General features: G+C 34.6%; 3 protein-coding genes across 6 annotated transcripts; 1 reads left to right on the forward strand and 2 right to left on the reverse strand.

The window, feature by feature from the left end:
* The first annotated feature begins 713 nt into the window (after positions 1-713).
* Positions 714-1490, forward strand: LOC116025726 (leucine-rich repeat extensin-like protein 3). Its single transcript, XM_031267059.1, has one exon. The coding sequence runs from the start codon at positions 749-751 to the stop codon at positions 1220-1222; it is 474 nt and encodes a 157-aa protein (XP_031122919.1). The 5' UTR covers positions 714-748; the 3' UTR covers positions 1223-1490.
* A 3448-nt stretch (positions 1491-4938) lies between these two features.
* Positions 4939-9281, reverse strand: LOC116025914 (protein WVD2-like 7). Of its 4 annotated transcripts, none has more exons than XM_031267291.1 (10): positions 9252-9281; positions 8862-8940; positions 7300-7986; positions 6877-7164; positions 6748-6791; positions 6603-6659; positions 6422-6518; positions 6271-6342; positions 5997-6104; positions 4939-5701 (listed from the first exon to the last, which is right to left on the reverse strand). In XM_031267291.1, the coding sequence occupies exons 2-10, from the start codon at positions 8904-8906 to the stop codon at positions 5240-5242; spliced, it is 1860 nt and encodes a 619-aa protein (XP_031123151.1). In that variant the 5' UTR covers positions 8907-8940; positions 9252-9281; the 3' UTR covers positions 4939-5239. The 4 variants fall into 4 exon arrangements, with proteins under 4 accessions (XP_031123151.1, XP_031123149.1, XP_031123150.1 ...); XM_031267289.1 differs by having other exon boundaries at positions 9132-9266; XM_031267290.1 differs by lacking the exon at positions 9252-9281 and adding an exon at positions 9074-9117.
* A 7094-nt stretch (positions 9282-16375) lies between these two features.
* Positions 16376-18355, reverse strand: LOC116025482 (probable aquaporin NIP-type). The gene is made up of 5 exons (XM_031266714.1): positions 18224-18355; positions 17669-17890; positions 17299-17496; positions 16899-16960; positions 16376-16601 (listed from the first exon to the last, which is right to left on the reverse strand). Exons 1-5 carry the CDS (start codon positions 18353-18355, stop codon positions 16376-16378), a joined length of 840 nt encoding a protein of 279 aa, XP_031122574.1.

The following is an 18355-nucleotide window of genomic DNA, read 5'->3' on the forward strand; positions in this document are numbered from 1 at the left end:
CCCCCCCCCCCCCCCCCCCCTCAATAGTTATACAGTAGGCCTTGGTCCAAAACGACATCATTTCACCATGCCGAATGTGTTTATGAAAACTAAGCTTTGCATTTTTGAACATATACTAGTTTATGAACATTAAATTTTCAGTGTATGAACATATAGTGTCTATTTTCTGATGGAATATTAATGTTTGAGTTTCTAAACATATGTAAGGCATGTTATGAACATATAGCAAAATGAATGTTGTAGTGTTTAATTTATGAACATTAAGTTTGAGTTTATGAACATATAGTGTTTAGTTTCTAAACAATCGTCTTTGAGTTTTTGAACATATAATGTCTAGTTTCTGAATCTGAACATATAAGGCCGATTTACTAATTCGACAATAGGAGAATAGATAACAGAGTATTTAGTTTTTGAATATTATAATAAACGGTAAGTTGTCCAGATTTTGTGGTCTAGTGATACTAAGTTACACTTTCCTATGGGAAGTTGTGAGTTTAAGCCTCTGTGAAGGCGACTTGACTTTTTATACTTTAGTACTATTTTTTTTTTTTTTTTGGATAAAATCGACTCATTTTGAACCTATATTCACCTTATAATGTTGACCTAGTCTTTGGGCTTCTACCCCACTCTCTTAAGTCTTACCAAACTTAGAAAAAATAAAATAAAAAAGAAAAAAAAAACCACAATATTTATGTGAAATTCTCAAATACACCTTGTGCTTCATTATTTCTCCTCTCACACTTTGTAAATGCCACTATTCCTCCTCACTCCTCATCCCATGGCCTCCAAGCTCTTCCAAGCCATCCTCCTCCTCGCCGCCGCCCTCACTTTTCCGGCGACCACCACCACCGCCCAAGAGTGCCCCTATCCGTGCTACCCACCGCCAACCGGCCCCGGAAACAACAACCCTCCGGCGACTACAACTCCACCCTCCCAACCAGGCTCTAACTATCCTCCCCCACTCCCTACTTTCACTCCCCCCGGCGGCGGCGGCGGCGTCTACTTCTACAACCCACCGCCGGATTTCACCAACGGCGGCGGCCTCACGCCGCCGCCTCCGGAACCCATCCTCCCGTGGTACCCGTACTACTTCCGAAAGCCTCCCCACGGAGATCAATCGTCGTCTTCGTCAAGAACTCTCCGAGCACCCACGGCCGTGACGGCGGTCGCCACCGCCGCCGCTCTGTTCTTCATTGTTTTTACTGTGCCTTTTTATTATTAGAGCAGGTCTTCTAGTTTTGTCCTACCTGTGTAACCAAGCTCTTAGCCTCCTCTTAGGTTATTCTGTGATTCATTTTGTTGTCATGATGAGATGTTCTGATAATTTTATGGCCATGGGAGCGTAGAAATTTCATTTCAATTTCTTGTTCATTTTAATTAATTTGCGCAAATTAATTATAAGTCTTGACGTATACTATACGTCTGGACTTTGGAAATGTATAGATGCATCTATCTATTCATTGTATTCAATCCACTACCTACTTGCAATATTTCATTTTTTCTTTATATTTTTTATGAGTATACCCTAATTTTATGAGTCATTTTAAGTCTGTATTATAGACTAATTTCTATTTGCGCAGAACTAACTCAATTAAGTGATAAATTGCGTATTTAATTGAGAGGGATATTTTATCATCTATGTCATCATGCTTGAATAAATTTCATGTTAAATAATGACATTGATAATAAAATATTACCTACCAAATAAAATTTAATTTGCCTACAATTTTCATTCAAATACTACTTAATAATAATACTATGATATAGCATGCTTAGTGAAGTGTGTATTATATATAGTCTTTAGGAAAGTTGTCTAATGCTATAATTGTGGGTGTATTATGTAATTTACAAAATTGTATTCTCTTTATGTATCTTTATAAAAATATAAAATATAATTTATAATATTACAAAAATATATATTTAATAAGTTATACAATTTATAAAAAATTTACAAATATATTCTAATCTCTTTTTATTTTGAAAAATATAGTGTATATTTTTATTGTCGTTGTCACTTGGTGGCTTGGTGGTTACATCTATGGCCCCCTAGTGTTGGTTACAGGGTCAAAAAGTGGCTATCAAGGAGTCATCATTACAATAAAATTGTCATGTTCGATATGCTTCAATCTTTAGTGTTTTTTCGATCTTGGATTTTTTAATAACATACGAATCAACTTATTACGAAACTTCTTGTAAGGTGTTTTACATTTATTATATTAATTAAAAGTATAAAATTATGAACATTTTTCTTATTTTTATTTTATTTTATTTTTATATGTAATCGATGAACATTTTATAAGCATTGAAAATTGAAAATTAAATTGTTTGAACTCCAAACATTAAGAATTAAAAATTAAGCAATTAGAGCAATTCTTTTTTCTTAATCTTTGTACTCTTTTCTTTAGGAATATTTGGTTGGTTGGGTCAATATACATATATTTCTCTATTAAAATCACCCCTAATAATTATTTATGTCATGTTATTATTATATTTATTTCTTTTTGTATTCAATTATTACGTAGAATATATCTCTCGAAAATGTTTCTGTTTAAATTTTATAGATAATAGGAAAAAAAGTCAAATAGATTCCTAAACTTTATACCAAAAATCAATTAGACACTTGAACTTTAAAAAGTGTAATTAAACCCTCAAACGTGTTATTTTTGTGCAAATAAATCCATCAACTAATAGCAAACTTGTTATAAGCAGCCATTCTCATTCTGATGAAATTTCGGTGACAACAATTTCAAGTTGCTTTTCTGGGGGAATAATCACAATCTGTCTGGAGAAGGTGACCTTTTATGGTCGCTTTCTCCCAGGAAAAAGTGATCAGATTGGTTGCCTTCTCTACGGAGAAGGCAACCTTTTCTAGTCTCCTTCTCTCATGAGAAGGCAACCATATTGGTCACCTTCTCTCTTGAGAAGGCAACTAGAAAAGGTCGCCTTCTCCCAAGAAATGGTGACAAGATTTGTCAGCTTCCGGTCAACAACAAAAAAATGACGGTCAACGGCGTAATTTTATTGATAATCTATTAGTTATCAGTAAATTTGACTTATTTGATTAAAAAAAAACATGTTTGAAGATTTAATTGCACTTTTTAAAGTTTAAGTGTCTAATTGACGTTTGATATAAATCTTAATGACCTATTTGAACATTTTCCCCATATAATATTGTTGTATGAAGTGAATAATCTTGTTTGGCACAAATTATAATGCAAATAGATTTGATGATAGTGTTGTGGGAAGTAAATTTCTCCTAAGAAATTAAGAATCGTTTATGCTATTAATAGTCTTGTCAAGGCTTTTACCTCTTTTGTTTTGCAGTCTAAATTGCTCTTTTTAATTTTTTTTCTTTAATTTTTTTTATTTTAGGGTAGAAAAAAGATTTATAATCAATAGGAAAAAAAAGTTATTTGTACATACTCTCCCATATCATGATGTGAACGGACAAACTTGGAGTGATTAGACTCTATAAACTTTTATAATTTGCAATGTAAAAATAGTGAAATTTGATTGCATTAAAATTTGACTCTCTTTTACAAGTTTCTCTCATGAAGTTCAGCAATTGAAGTGATTAGACTATAATTTTTTATAATTTATGTAATAATCCTTAGTTTTACTTGAATAAACTAATCCTCCTTATTTCCATTTTTTTAAAATATAATTTTGCACAATCTAGATAGAATAAAAATAATAAAAATAAAAAAGAAGTTTTTTTCTGCAATGGGATTTATGATATGTTTTGTTTGGATGAAAGTGGGAATGAGGCTCGAGAATAAGATAAAATAAAATAAAAAATAAAAAATTAATGGAAGTTGAGTAGCCCATGATAGAGACGATATATATGACATATCATGCTAGCTAGTGGTCCATTATTCTTTTAATGTTGTAAAAAGTAGTTTTAGACCTTTCTTTTTATAAAATTAAACTTAGGTTGTGCTGTCCCAAAAAAAGTGTGTATATTTTTTCCTTTTAATACAAGAAAAGGGCACTCAACAACTTTTGTAAATAAAATTATTTGCTAATACAAATAGTATTAACTTTTAGATGTGTTTTTTAAATGCTTTGGGTGACTTGCACTATATCTATACTTTATAGATAGTACCTGGCTAATAGACATAATTCACCCACTTTAAAGAGTTTGTCCTTAGAGCATCCATATATATTGGGGTTTTAACAATTTTTTTAGGATGTCATGTAGGAGAGAGATGATGGAGAGAGAATAAGGAAAAAGGAAAAAAAAAAACAAACAAACAAACAAAAAAGGATTATAACGTCAAAATAAAAATAAAAATTTGCAGGCTGACGCGTCTGGCGCACGTGGAGACAACCATATAGCTTTGCTTTCAATTCTCAAAATACGGACCCCACAAAAATTTATCTCTTACAAGAGTAAAATACTAAAATCCCCCCCAAAAAAACCCATCCCCCATCAAAAAAAACCAAGCCCTTTTTTTGTACTGTTCCAAAAATCAACAAAAATTTATTGGTGTAGTTGCTCTTAGTGAATATGTAAAGAGGTCATTGGCAAGACCTATTTATTTGAAATCAATATGTATTAGATGAGATTATGCAAATAGTTATCCCTTTCCCATGTTAGATTATCTAAATTTAGCAAATAGTCACCGATTCCCGTTTTAGATTATCTAAATTTGGCAAATAGTCATCGATTTTATCATTCACATTGTTATCACCCCTTTCCCATTTTAGATGATCTAAATTTGGAAAATAATCATCGATTATCATTCACATTATTGTCACCATCTATATAGTTGAGTTTTATCAATCGGCTCACTACTTCCCACAATAAAGAAATATTACGTTCAAGTCTCCTCTTCGCGTGGGGATGAAAATGTATTACTTTTTATCAAATAACAGCTCGAGAGTGTGCCCATAGCTGACCGACTCAAACCAATAAAATCAATAAGCCACTCCCACTAAGAGTCAAACTTAGAACTTTATACTCCTAGTTACCAAGCCAATAGCCCACCAACTTAACTGAGGTTGTCCTGGAAACAGACTAGGAGAACACTCTTGAAATTGCAAAAAAATGCTGATAACATTTTTTTTTCTATGAAACTATATATGTAATTACATGATCCATATCTGCTGGAAGTGCCAATCCATCAAAGCAACATCATAAAATATACAGCTATTTTGTGCTGACAAGAAAAGGGAGAGGCATACATATATATATAGGATCTGTCTGACATGAGAACAGCGTGGAAACTCGCGCATTTCATGAAGAAACACCAACTGCAACGCGGGTTATTTGCGAGCTACAGCCCGAGTGGACGCCCCCCCGCACATTGTTTCTCAGATCAGTTCTGCCATTTCTCCCAGCATTGGCTTTTGGCTTTACCTCAACCTTGTGGCCTTTGTTCACCTCGTTTACTCCCAATCCTCTTCGTTTCAGCGAACTCGTGAGCTGTTTCTTTTCTTGGTTGCTCTTCCTCGTTCCTCGGCTATCTGCTCGGGTGTGAGCAGGGCGAGTATTACTGGTCGTTGGAAGTGCAGACGTGACACTGCTATCTGAGGACACCGTAGGCCTAAACTTGGTCGTCGTAGAGGTTTGCATTGAATTGGCTTTCGCCAGTCCGCTTGTCCATGAACAAGACGGGGCACTTTCTGCAGCTACCGTCCTTGGAGATGAACGCGGGTAGTGCTGTGGCTTCCTCGGTGTGGATTTACTTGCAGGTGTCTGAAATGTCATATCAGCCACCAAGATCAATCATTTAGTCTTGTAAACATGATAAGGAAATGTAGCATATACACACTTTTGTTTGGCACTTTGGCATAAACCGAAAATATAGATATTTGTAGAAAAGAGGAAAACAAAAAGCCAACAAGTATTTATAAGCATTTTTTTTGGCAGCCGATAGCCAGAAGACTAATCCTCCGTCCCAACTGTCAGCACACTAAGTGGTAGGGGACTGGCCAAATGGTTTGCTCCGTTCACATGGGTGGGGATCGACTTAAATTTATCAAAAAAATACCTTAAATTTATCTGACAGTGGCCTAGCTTCATGGTAAAAGGAAGGCAGGGGACTTGCTTTAAAATTGAGGTTTCTTCTCAATTGCCTTGTCTCTACTTCTGTCTTCTTCTGTATTAATGAAAATTAGACATATTTTACTAATCTCAACATAGACATTAAACTACGAAGCACGACTTGTACTGTTAAGCAATTTGAAAAAAACTTCGTGGGCTCATCTGATTATGTGAAATGCTTTTTTCCACGTGGTTAAACCAAAATTGTATATCTCGCATACCTGTCTTCTGGATTGAATTTGTAGAATCTCAGCCTCCTTAGCATTCATTTTCTCCTCGAGCTTCATTGCGAACTGAAGAAATATTAAGAATCTTTTAGATTATTGAAGAACATTTAAGAAAAATTTCAACTTGTGTACAACGGTGACTTGCCTCTTTTCTCCTCTCTGCACGTTCTTCACTTTTGAAATTGAATCCAGAACCGCTTTGTTTCATGCCGGGCTTAGTTGAACTTAAAGCTTGCTTATGCCTGAATACCAGAAGACATATATATTATTAGACGAGTAAATTAATGAATGTGCATTCAGAAAGTTCACGTTTTTTGCTTGTAGACCTGTTTGCATTTTGATGCACACTAGGGGCAACCTTCTCTCTTGTTCTTGATTCGTTTCTAATGTTAGGAAAAGAAAAAAATTTATTCATCAGAAACAAACCATCGGAGGCTGTAAATTCAGAGAACTTTATATATATAAATATACCTTTTCAAATCATTGAGAACTTTATCTCTAGAACCATACGGGGCCTGTTCAAAGTATAAAATCCAGTTACAACATCGAGGAATGAGAAATAAAGGAAAGAAACGAAGAGAATAAATATGCAAGGAAAACCTTGTGTTTTGGTATTCTGGACGTTGAGTGAGAAGTGGAAGTAGCTGCAGAGTCCACTGTGGAAACCTCGTGTTTTAACGTTCTCGACATTGAATGAGAAGTGGAAGCAGTAATAGATTCCAAAGAGAGCTTTTCTCTTTTGGGTCTTTCACTTTCCCTTCTAGTAGGTTTTCTGAAATTGTCTTTAGAATTGGAACCTGCTCTCGAGATAACCGAATTTGCCTTTGCACCATTAACTTGGTACACTGATCCGGGTTTCAAATGTTTGGTTTCTGATGCAGACCTAATCTACAATTTAGACATCAGAAAACACGTCAAACACACTATTTAACTGACCAAGAGGATTGCAAAATACAATAACAGCGCTTAAGTAATGGATAACGTTTTTTTATGCAAGCAAGGTATGAAAAAGAGAACGTGCACCTTAGGAGAAGGACTCGGTTGAGGCACTGAACTAAGGTTCCCGTCTGTATCAACTGTATGAAGATCAGAGGTCTCGGGAATATTTGGTGTCACATCTGTACTGCGACCTTCACCAAGAGGTGCCTCGTTCACGTGAGTTCCACATTCACGAGCAACCGTTCCAATAACCGGACAACAAGTTGCTTCTTTGTCGAAATATTCTGAAATGACAATCACAGTATTTGCAATACCAGAAGCAGGTTCAGAAAACCAAATCCCACCATCTTCACCTTCACGGCCCGACAGCTCATGCTCCCCGCCAATTGATGATCCATAAGGACCGTTGCTAAAGTCCACAGAATAACCACCCCCGTTGAAATGCTCGAAGTCCCCATCATAGCCCGTGCTTTCACCAAAGGATGCAGACTGACTACCCTCGTTAACAATCTCAAAGTCCCCCTCGTACCCTGTATTCTGCGAGCCATTATTTTCACTAGCCTGGCACTCAGATGAACTCCGGCTTAGAAGAGCCCTCTTTCTAAAATGAGCCTCAAGTATCGCCTTCTTCTCAGTTACTGAACCCGGTTTAGAATATTTCTCAACCTCTTCAAGATATCTGTTGCGAGGAAACGATGACCTCCGCTCCCAACTCAGACCTTCGTTCTCAAACCGCCCGAATGAAACAGAGCCAGAGTTTAGAGCATCCAACTGTCATTATAAGCACGCACATATAAAAAAGAGATACAAGCCTATCCAACTGACCATGATAATGAAAACACACATTAACATAGATTTAGCTGGTTTAAACGAGAGATAATAAAACTGCCACAGTAGAAACACAAAAAACATATAGTTCCAGCATGCCTGACTTAACATTATTTGGCTAATGCAGTTGCTCATTTCCATTTGGCAATCATTCCAAAATTATTTAATTTGAAAGAAGCACTTTTACACATGTTTATGTAAATTAAACCATATTTTTTTAACATAAGACAATGTCTGCTTTCAAAAAACAATGTTGAGAGTTCAGACTTCAAAATTATTTCAAGAACACAACTTAATTTGCATATCAATGCCTACCAAGTTTACTGCAACCTCAATGTGACAAAAAAGGCTGCAACCATCCTTTGAAATCAGAACCTCATATACTTATTGATCAAGATGAGTCTGTCCACCTAATGGGTCGTTGAGTCACCGTGATTTACTCCCCCCCTATTCTGTTGGGCCGGGGTCTGAGGGTCTGGGGCAAGGGAATTTCGCCTTTTGTGGGCAAGAGATCATTGGGGAAATCAATTAAAATAGTTTGGAATTATGTTTCATTAAATCCACCATGAAATTTATAGAGATAGAAAACCATACCTCTCAACAAATAAATTACAATTATCAAATATCAAAACCAAATAAAGAACCAATCTGTGGTTGCCACTCAAAAGAAGAAGAAAACAATAGCTACTACTGAGCCAAGACTTGATAATGAAGAACAGATGCCAACATCACCAAAAATAAGAGAGCCCAGAAAACAATAAAATGCAGATCAATCCATTTGAGAAAAAGACAGTGAGATCCATAGAACACAGGTTTACCTTGAAATTAAGCCTAAAGGGTTCTTCATCAATATCACCCGCCATTTATAACTGATCCCTTCAACAAAAACCCTTCTCTCTGCAATTCCCAAACCAACATAAGACAAAAGAATCAGCCCATCAGCAAACAAACATCAAATTATAAGCTCAAGAAGAACAAAAACAAAAACCCATTGCAGAAAATCACTAAACCCATTCTTAGTATCCCTTACATAAACTCAACCCAAGAGGCATAAAGAGAAATGCATAGCTATAGAGAGAGAAAATTACAATTTCGAAGATATAGGATTACAGAGGTATGGGTTTATTATGCCTTGGAAAAAAAGAGAGAATAACTTCTTTGCTTTGAAGATGAGAATTATTTCAAGGAAAGATGAATACGAAACTGACCATAGTGACCAAGAGGACTCAAAGACAGAGTGGCAGTGAAGGGACTGAAAATGAACCAAAGATTTAATTCATCAATAACACCTAACTATTTCTTTCCATTATTCTTATTATTGAAAGTAAATAAGTAATCATATTCTATTTCCTAAATCAGACCAAAAACCTTAATCATTGATTTCAATCTCACTAACAACAATTGTAGTTTGGTTTATAGTATCATTTTAACATTATAAAATTTTAATAATTATTGTTTAAAAAAATAACAGTTATTGAGTTATAAAGAAATAGTCGACTTAATCCTTAAGTCAATGGTGTAACCATTTTCAATCGTTGTGTTTGTTTTAAAGTGACACTTTTAACCTCAATTGTTAGCTAAAATTGTTAACTTTCTATAATCACATTTCAAAGATTTAACATATTGTCCTAATGTCAAAGATTTTGTGATCTAGTGGCACCTGGTTGTACAACCACATGAGAGGGAGTGGGTTCAAGCCTTAGTGGATCTAATATTGGATCTTTGTAATTCATTTGGTTGAGAAAGTAGTTATAACAAATATTACACTGTAACAGAATCAATAGTACTGAAAAAACATATTGTCTTAATTTTACTAACGTAAAGATTAAAATTGTCATTTTTTATATAAAAGATTATAACATAATTGAACTAAAAAATTGTTTTTAAAAAATATTTAGGGTTTAGAAGAGTGGGAAAAGGAGGGGAAATTTGATCCAATGCTTAAAGGTGTAATCAATCATCATGTGCATTGTTCTCTCTTTTTGTCCGCACATTTCCATGTGGCCCACTTTCTTTCGCCAAATATCAGGTGGGGTGAGTGCATGGCTAATGGCATTTCACGTGTAAGAATTTTGCAGCTTGTTATTACGTAGCCTTCCTATATTATTCATTTTTTTGGTATGGAAAAGACTTATTAACTACCTCCCATGATAATATAAATAATTTGTTGACCAAAAACCTCTACGATTAGCACTCCATATTAATCATTTCTTTTAACAGGTCACACTGAGTGAGACCATCTTACAATTTTTTATTTGTTAAGACAGATTCGGATCAAAATAAAATTTTATTTATAATACTTAGGCCTGTGCATCGGACGGGTTCGGGCGGATCGGATTTTTCATCCGCCAACTCGTTCGGATTTCGGTTTCATTTTGCTATACTCTATCTGCGAATTTTTAGCTATATAACCGTCGGATATTTTTAATTTCGGGTTCGGGCGGATATTGTCGGATTTCGGGTTAAATTATGTTTGGGAAAATAATTTTAAAAAATAATGCAAAACTGTAAACTAAAATCACTAAATTAGTAAAATTTGAAGCAAAATACAACTTCGAAAACTAATTATGTTACAAAACTCAAAAAATATAAACTAAGATTCTAAAATCACTAAATTATCAAAAAACTAAATTAGCTAATTAATTATGTTACAAACATTTACCCAACTACTAAATTAGCTAATTAACTGTTAAGAAATATAAAATGGTGAAATAACACCATTTTCCTCATCTTCAATAATCATTCAAATATTCCCCATCTTTATGTTAAGAAATGCAAAGTGGTGAAATAGCGCAAGTTTAATATATGTTATACTAAGTAATCATTCAAATATTATTTTTAAAAAATAATAATCATTCAAATGGCTTTCAGCTTCTTGTTAAGAAAATAAGAAATGCACAATAGTGAAATAACACCATTTTCCTCATCTTCAATAATCATTCAAACATTCTTCATCTTCCNATATTATATGTTACCGTCGCTAGCATATTTTCATATAAAGCTCAAACAGAGTGATAGTAGTCACAGTACCATATTTTTCATCATTTTTGTGCTCAAGCAATCATATAAAGTTTAGAAGCATTCATATAAAGCACAGAGTGACAGTAACAATTTAACATTTAGCTTCCACCATTTTTTGTGCTCAAGCATTCGCATAAAGCTCAGATAGAGTACGTCATACACTCACTGACTCACAGCCGACAGTATACCAAATACCAGAATAGATAGGGCAAGAAAATTCTTCCACAATACATAAGGCCAGAAAATGTCCTGAATCACACAAGCATACATATAAAAGACTCACAATTAATATACTCAGAATAACAACTAACAAGTTTAATCAACACTTACGATAGTCACCAGTTCCAGCTTAGCAAGTACAGATTGTAGCTTCCTAGACATCCGCAATTGCAGTGAAACACAACACTATAAGGTCTACATTATGAACAAAAACTATTAAATGAAAACAATTATAAAATAATTCATTTTTGAGATGTTTGTGTAAAGACTAACGAGCAGAGGAATTAAATAAATGAACAAAAACTATTACACTAAGTCACTAATACTCAATGTCAGGAATAAACTAAAATGTGTTTGTGAAAATTACCTTTGAAATTTGGATTTACTGAACCAGTAGGCTACAATGGAGGGTGGGCGCAGAGTTATCTAATACCTAGCCAAAAAATAGAATGAACACGTCAAAAATAATAGAGGGTTGCGGTCCAGATTCAGTGATGCTCTCTATCTATATGATGGGCATCATTTTTGTGCTTAAGCATTCGTATAAAACAAAGACAGAGTGATAGTATCACAAAATCTACCATTTTTTGTGCTTAATCATTTTTGTGACAGTAACAATGTAACATACTTCTACCATTTTTTGTGCTCAAGCATTCGCATGAAGCTCAGACAGACTCACAGACTCACAACAGGCAGTATATCAATTATCAAATACCAACTTCCATCAACTTTAAGCACAAAAAACCAGAATACATATTTAGAAACATACTATCACATAGCTTCCACCATATATTCACATAAAGCTCAAACATAGTCAGAGACTCAAAGTGACAGACTCGCTGACTCATAGAGTCACAGGACTCATAGACTCACAACTCACAATACACTATATCAAATACCAACTTCCATCAACTTTAAGCACAAAAAATCAGAATACATATTTAGCAACATACTATCACAAATTGAATGAATACACTTTCACAGTTTGACATAGCTTCCACTATATATTCGCACAAAGTCCAGACAGAGTAAGAGTGAGAGACTCATAGAATCGCATGACAGTATATCAAATACCACAAATCACTGACTCAAAATCAGAATACATATTTAGGAACATATTATCACAAATCGAATGAATAAATCGAAAAGATCTAATAAAAGTAGGGTTTGAAGGTTACTTTGTTTCTCACAAATATTCCTGGGAGAACAAGGGCTTCAAGCCTTCAACAATCAACACTCACGAATCACGATAGTCACCAGTCGTCGACCAAGCTAGGGCTTCCACCGTCCACCGCCTCAGACCCTCACCAGTTCACCACCGTCGATTCGTAACCAAGCTAGAGCTTCCATCGTCAACCACCTCACACCCTCACCAGTTCACCACTGTCGAGTCGTCGACCAAGCTAGGGCTTCCACCGTCCACCGGTAAGTCTGGTCTCGTTGAGAGTTGAGACTGAAAGTTTGAGAGAGGAGCCGATGACTCATGAGAAACTAGTGAAGACAGGACTACAGGAGAGTGAGGAGTGAGGCAAAGGAAGTAGGGAAGAGAATCAAGAGAGAATGGAGAAGAATTTGAAGAGAGAACTCAGAGAAGTCGATAGGAGAGAAGAGAGAATCAGAGAAATGGCGAGAACGAGTGAGTGGAGTGACTGCGCTGGTACATATGTGTATATATATAACATTACTAAACGACGTCGTATGGAATGCCTAAAAACCCTAACCCTAATGTATTTCGGATATTCGGGCGGGTCGGGTGACCAAAACCCTAACCCTACCCGAAAAATAAATATGCTGACTTATACGCGGACCGGGTCGGGGGCTTCAATTCGGATCGCGGGCGGGCCAGTTTTCTCCTTTCCGGGTGGCGGGTCGGGCGGTTAAATCGGATCCTGCACACCCCTAATAATACTAATGGGTCGATTATTTTGATGGGTTCCAAGCAACACGTGGACCGAGTGGCGTGAAGATCCGAACCTATGACTTTCGGCATGACTCTGATAGCAAATTGAAGCATATGCTCCATCTCAACTAAAAACCTAAGTTGATAGTTAGATTGCACATTTATGTTTATATTATATTTATTATGCTCAACAGGAAAATTGTAATATTTTTTAGAATAAATGTAATACTTTTACATTAATGTAAAAGTATTACATTTTCCCTTATAAGTAATGTTGACAAATGTTTATTACTTATAAGGAAAAATGTAATACTTTTGAAAAAAAATGTAAAAGTACTACATTTTTCTTCAAAAATACTACATTTTCTCCACCGAGGCTCGTACCCACAACCTCTCATATGGGAAATGGGAGAGTAACTTGGTACCACTAGACCACAAAGCTTTCGACAATATATAGATTCTTTATTATGTCAAGATATAATTAGTTGATTCACTAGTAATCCATAAAATTTAGTTATCCTTTTAAATTCATGAGTAATAGGACGTGATAATTATAGAGGTAAAAAACATTTCGTACCCCTCGGAGCATTAGTCTAGTAGTTAAGATTTAAGAAGTCTCACTTAAGACTTGTTTTAATTTTAGTAACAGGGTGAGAGTTTGATTCTTATCACGACATTTGGAGTTAGGGTTTGAGTTGGGCTTTTTGTAGACAGAAGTGTATACTTTGGTGTATGTTGAGCCATGAGTTCATAGAGTTCAAGATATAATCTGATGAGACTAGAAAACTTAGCTTTAAAAAAATGCCATACCAATAATTATTTTTTATATATGTGATTTTTTGTAACAAAAAATATGAATAAAATTTATTTCTTAAATATAATATATACATACATAGCTATCTCCAGCTATGACTACTGACTACCAGAATCATCAAATTTGCAATCATCACCGATATCATCTCTTCTCACGCGCCTTTTCCGACATTTCTGCGACACCTAATCGTCATTAGAACATTATATGCTTTGTCTCTTTCTTCACCTCAATCTAGTGGGGGAGCCACTATGGGTTGTTTATTTATTTGGTGTTTGTTTTTATTGTAAGGAGATTAATTGTATTTTGGTCTTTAATTAAAATTTTCTCTAAACTGATTCTTTGTCTTTAAATCATTGAAAACTTTTGCATTGAAGTCATATTATGTGCATTGTAGTATCCTCATCTTCTATAACAACACTCCATGTTCAAATTTTTGTAATAATTTTTTAAACTTTTTTTTTTGCTCGGTATAATGTCTATATAAATGAATTAAATAAATAGAGGATGAATATTTTCAAAAAAATAATATTAATTAAATGCTCTTTTAATTATTTTTTTTTAAGAATAAAAATGCTCTTTTAATTTAATTTACAAATTTATTTAACTTTGTGTATGGTGCACCCAATACCTAGCTTGCTGAGCTCTTGGGAAACCTATACTTTGATGTGACTTCTTAATTGTTAAATTTAATTTTAAGTCTTATACCATTGTATTAACTTGGTGTGTGGCACACTTGATACCAAACTTCTAAACCTCTTCAAAAGCCAACTTTTTAACGTAGATTGGATGATGTGTGTTTGGTGCTTTTGGATCTAATCATTGCATGCATTTGCGTTTGCATTTCTCCCAAGCAAAACCTACAATTGAGTACTAATTACATCATACGACAACCAAAGGAAAAGAATAAAACATGAAGATATGAAGAAACCTACGAAACATTGAGTAATGAGTACCAATATATTGGGTTTATCGGGTCCTAGCCGGCAAAGGACCACAGGGAGGTTAACGCTGACCGGCTCAAATCCGGGTGGCAGACGGTTTCGAACTCAGGACCTCACGGCCGCGAGCGTCTTGGTCTTGCCACTCAGGCTGCCCTTACGGGCATGAGTACCAATATATATATATATATATAATGTTATGGTTTGTTGTACAATATTGTGTCTCACTACAGCCGACATGTGGAAATCTTAAGCAATCCTTTTTTATTATAGTCCTATAGTACATTCGGTTGGTTAATAAGTGATGATTTTAATGTTATTAATAGCATAATATATGTTATGATGTATTATTATTACTGTGTATGGTCGAGAAATAATAGATTGATGTACCGTGTATTATTTTAATCAGAGAGAGGTCTATTGGTATTATTGGTTTGAACTGATCAAGTGGTCAGCTATTCAATGTGATGACATATCTGTTACCATTTAAATGAGTGGTCAGGATTGAACCCGGTGATGGGGCATATTGATTCTTCAAGTTCAAAAAATTTTGTAAATAACTAGTGAGATATATAGAAATTATTATATAGATATATTCAAGAGTCAACTTAGAAATCTGGTTCTAGCGTCAGAGTGAGAGTTTGATTCTCACAAACGGAAGACATGAAAGGTCATTGGAAGACCCAAAGCTCAAAAAATTAATTAGAGGTGATGAATATTCATTGTGCTTCGTCAACTTGAAAAAGGATCTAAACTCTATCTAGTACATTTCATGACCTAGTTAGAATTTTCTGAACTCATTTGTACCTGATAATAATAATGTCAATAATTGAATTAACATTTACACGTTTTTTCTCAAATTAACCCCTTCTTGTCGTATATTGCACTAGAAATATAGAATCTTGAACAAAAACAAATGTGTAGGACTTTGTGTATAAAGATTGATTTCTTTGGTTATCGTTGACATATCACATGAACACTGACAATTGTGTGGGACTCTCTCTATATGGAAACTCTTCAGCTTCGCACAACACATTCCACGGGACCATTCAACTTATGCCCACTTGCAGTACTCAGAGCTGGCTTTTCATATTTTACTACTCTACGTACTACTTTGACTTCCATATAATATATATTTCTATAATATAAAGTAATATATTTGAATAAATTAGAAAGCATAAACACACAGTCATTTTGAAATAAATACTCTCCTCATTTATTCATTCACACTCCTGTTTATTTACAGGGAAAAAAAATGCCACAGCCTCATAATTTTAAACATGGATCCCCATAGGTTCCTATTTTTCTCATGGATAGAGAAAATTTGAACACTATAGAAGAAAAAAAAAAAAGAACTAAATACTCCTATAAATTTATTATTCATTTCTAAGCCACAGGTGACATAGCATGAAATAATGAAAGTGGTAATCTAGCTATCTGCTAGTGAGTGGAAGTTTGCCTTCTTGAGAGGCTGTTGAGGATTGATCCACTTTTGGTGAGCTCTTTAAGGGGCTTTTCTGTGAATCTGATGAGGTTGTAGGTGAAGCCCCCAGATATGGTTCCCATCATAGGGCCAACCATGTAAACCCATATGCTCTTGTACTCATGCATCACTATGGCAGGTCCAAGTGTCCTTGCTGGGTTCATTGATGCCCCTGAAACTGGCCTGCATACAAATTCAACTATTAGTTTAGCCTTTTTGAGATGAAACACATGCCTCAATTTAGTATCCGAGTCAACCTCATATTTCTTAGATCGGAGCTGAGCATATAATATATAAACATAAATGTGCAATTCATCCTACCAAAAAAAATAAATGTGCAATTCAACCATCAGTTTAGGTTTTTAGTTGAGATGGAGTACATGCTTCAATTATTGCAATGAGAAATCATCAAGTTAATGGTTAATAATGACCCAAACAGAAGGAAGAGAAAAAGGGGAAGAATTAGTTTATTCAAATTACCCTGCAACAAGAACACATATAAGTACTGTCATTCCAATAGCAATTCCTGCAAGCTCTCCAATCTGATTGTCAATTAAAAAAAAAATCATATAAAATTAGTATGGGAAAGATATCAATAAATCTCAGTATCAATATCATGAAAATTATCATTATAGGCATATAATAAAATCATGCGTAAATCCCATTTTACAATTGTAATGTTGTAAACAAATTATACATTAGTAACATTAGGTATATCGATGTTGAATTATAAGTGGGAGCTATGTAATGCTTCCCTAGTGAGATGAAGCTCTCTCATGAGAGAGAATGAACAATATTTGGATTACACGAGTTTGTGATAACGTGCTCACAATATTTAAATAGATTAAAATTATAGTGACATAAAAATAAAATAACTCACCGCCCTATTATCGGTAGCGACGCCGGAAATGACAAACATGAGAAGAAAGGACATAATGAATTCTATGACGAAAGATTGAACGTCAGAACCAACAGGAATGGTTCCAAAGAAAGCCTTTGGTGTCACTTCAAGCAAGAAGTACAAAGTCCCGCTTGCAACAATTGAACCACCCAATTGTGCAAACATGTACAAGGGCACCTACACTCCACGTACAACAACTTCAATTAATGTACAAGTAAAATCATATGCACATAATTATTTTTTTAACACAACTTTACACATGTCAAGATGACTTTATACTAATCACAAAATATTTAGTAGAAAAATCAAAGACAGACAAGTTGAGTCGAACATTACAAATAAAATGTACCTGAATCCACGGGAACTGGCGAAAAAGGGCAAAGGTAATGGTGACAGCAGGGTTAAAATGGGCACCAGAAATATGGCCAACTGAATAGATCATAACCATGATGACCAAACCCCAAGCCACACTCACCCCTAGGAATGTTATTGAACCATATATTTTATTCACTGCCACTGAACCACACCCAATAAATATCAAGAAATATGTTCCAATTGTCTCAGCAATCATCTGAAAATTCAGTCAAAAAAACACCCTAGTAAGTATATTCTTAATGCAATTTATAACAATAAAAACATCCAAAAGCATATGAAATTTTTTTAAGGAAAATTTGTTTTGGCAAAGAATATAATGTTTCATTTCATTCGAGATAATGAAAAATATAATTGATAAATACTCAGCAAGTACAGATACTAAATTCATAATTACAATCAAATAATCAATGTCAGTATTGCCAAATTCGACATATACAGGTGAAGAATATAAGTATTTTCGAATTGACCCGTTAAAAATCCCATTTCAATACCCAAAATAGAACAAAAATTGCAAATTAAATTAACCAACCTTTTGAATGATTACAACAACTGCAGAAGAAGTACAGAAGGTTTGACCGCCTTCAGAATGTTCATCCCTTTCTTCTTGATTACCATAATGAGTTCCTTCCTCAATTGTAACTATACTATCCTTTGCTGCCAT

This window comes from Ipomoea triloba, chromosome 7 (genome assembly GCF_003576645.1).
Source record: "Ipomoea triloba cultivar NCNSP0323 chromosome 7, ASM357664v1".
Taxonomy (NCBI): domain Eukaryota; kingdom Viridiplantae; phylum Streptophyta; class Magnoliopsida; order Solanales; family Convolvulaceae; genus Ipomoea; species Ipomoea triloba.

What these genes read in the sequence shown, in the direction of transcription:
- LOC116025726 (XM_031267059.1), top strand. Translation starts at nt 749, where the DNA reads ATGCCACTATTCCTCCTCACTCCTCATCCCATGGCCTCCAAGCTCTTC.
- LOC116025914 (XM_031267291.1), bottom strand. Translation starts at nt 8,906, where the DNA reads ATGGCGGGTGATATTGATGAAGAACCCTTTAGGCTTAATTTCAAG. An exon ending in CCTTTAGGCTTAATTTCAAG is followed by an intron (nt 7,987 to 8,861) that starts GTAAACCTGTGT and finishes TTATAATGACAG; the next exon opens with TTGGATGCTCTAAACTCTGG. An exon ending in GTTCTCAATGATTTGAAAAG is followed by an intron (nt 6,660 to 6,747) that starts GTATATTTATAT and finishes TCCTAACATTAG; the next exon opens with AAACGAATCAAGAACAAGAG.
- LOC116025482 (XM_031266714.1), bottom strand. Translation starts at nt 18,355, where the DNA reads ATGGCAGCAAAGGATAGTATAGTTACAATTGAGGAAGGAACTCATTAT. An exon ending in GCCAGTTCCCGTGGATTCAG is followed by an intron (nt 17,497 to 17,668) that starts GTACATTTTATT and finishes CGTGGAGTGTAG; the next exon opens with GTGCCCTTGTACATGTTTGC. An exon ending in TCGCTACCGATAATAGGGCG is followed by an intron (nt 16,961 to 17,298) that starts GTGAGTTATTTT and finishes ATTGACAATCAG; the next exon opens with ATTGGAGAGCTTGCAGGAAT.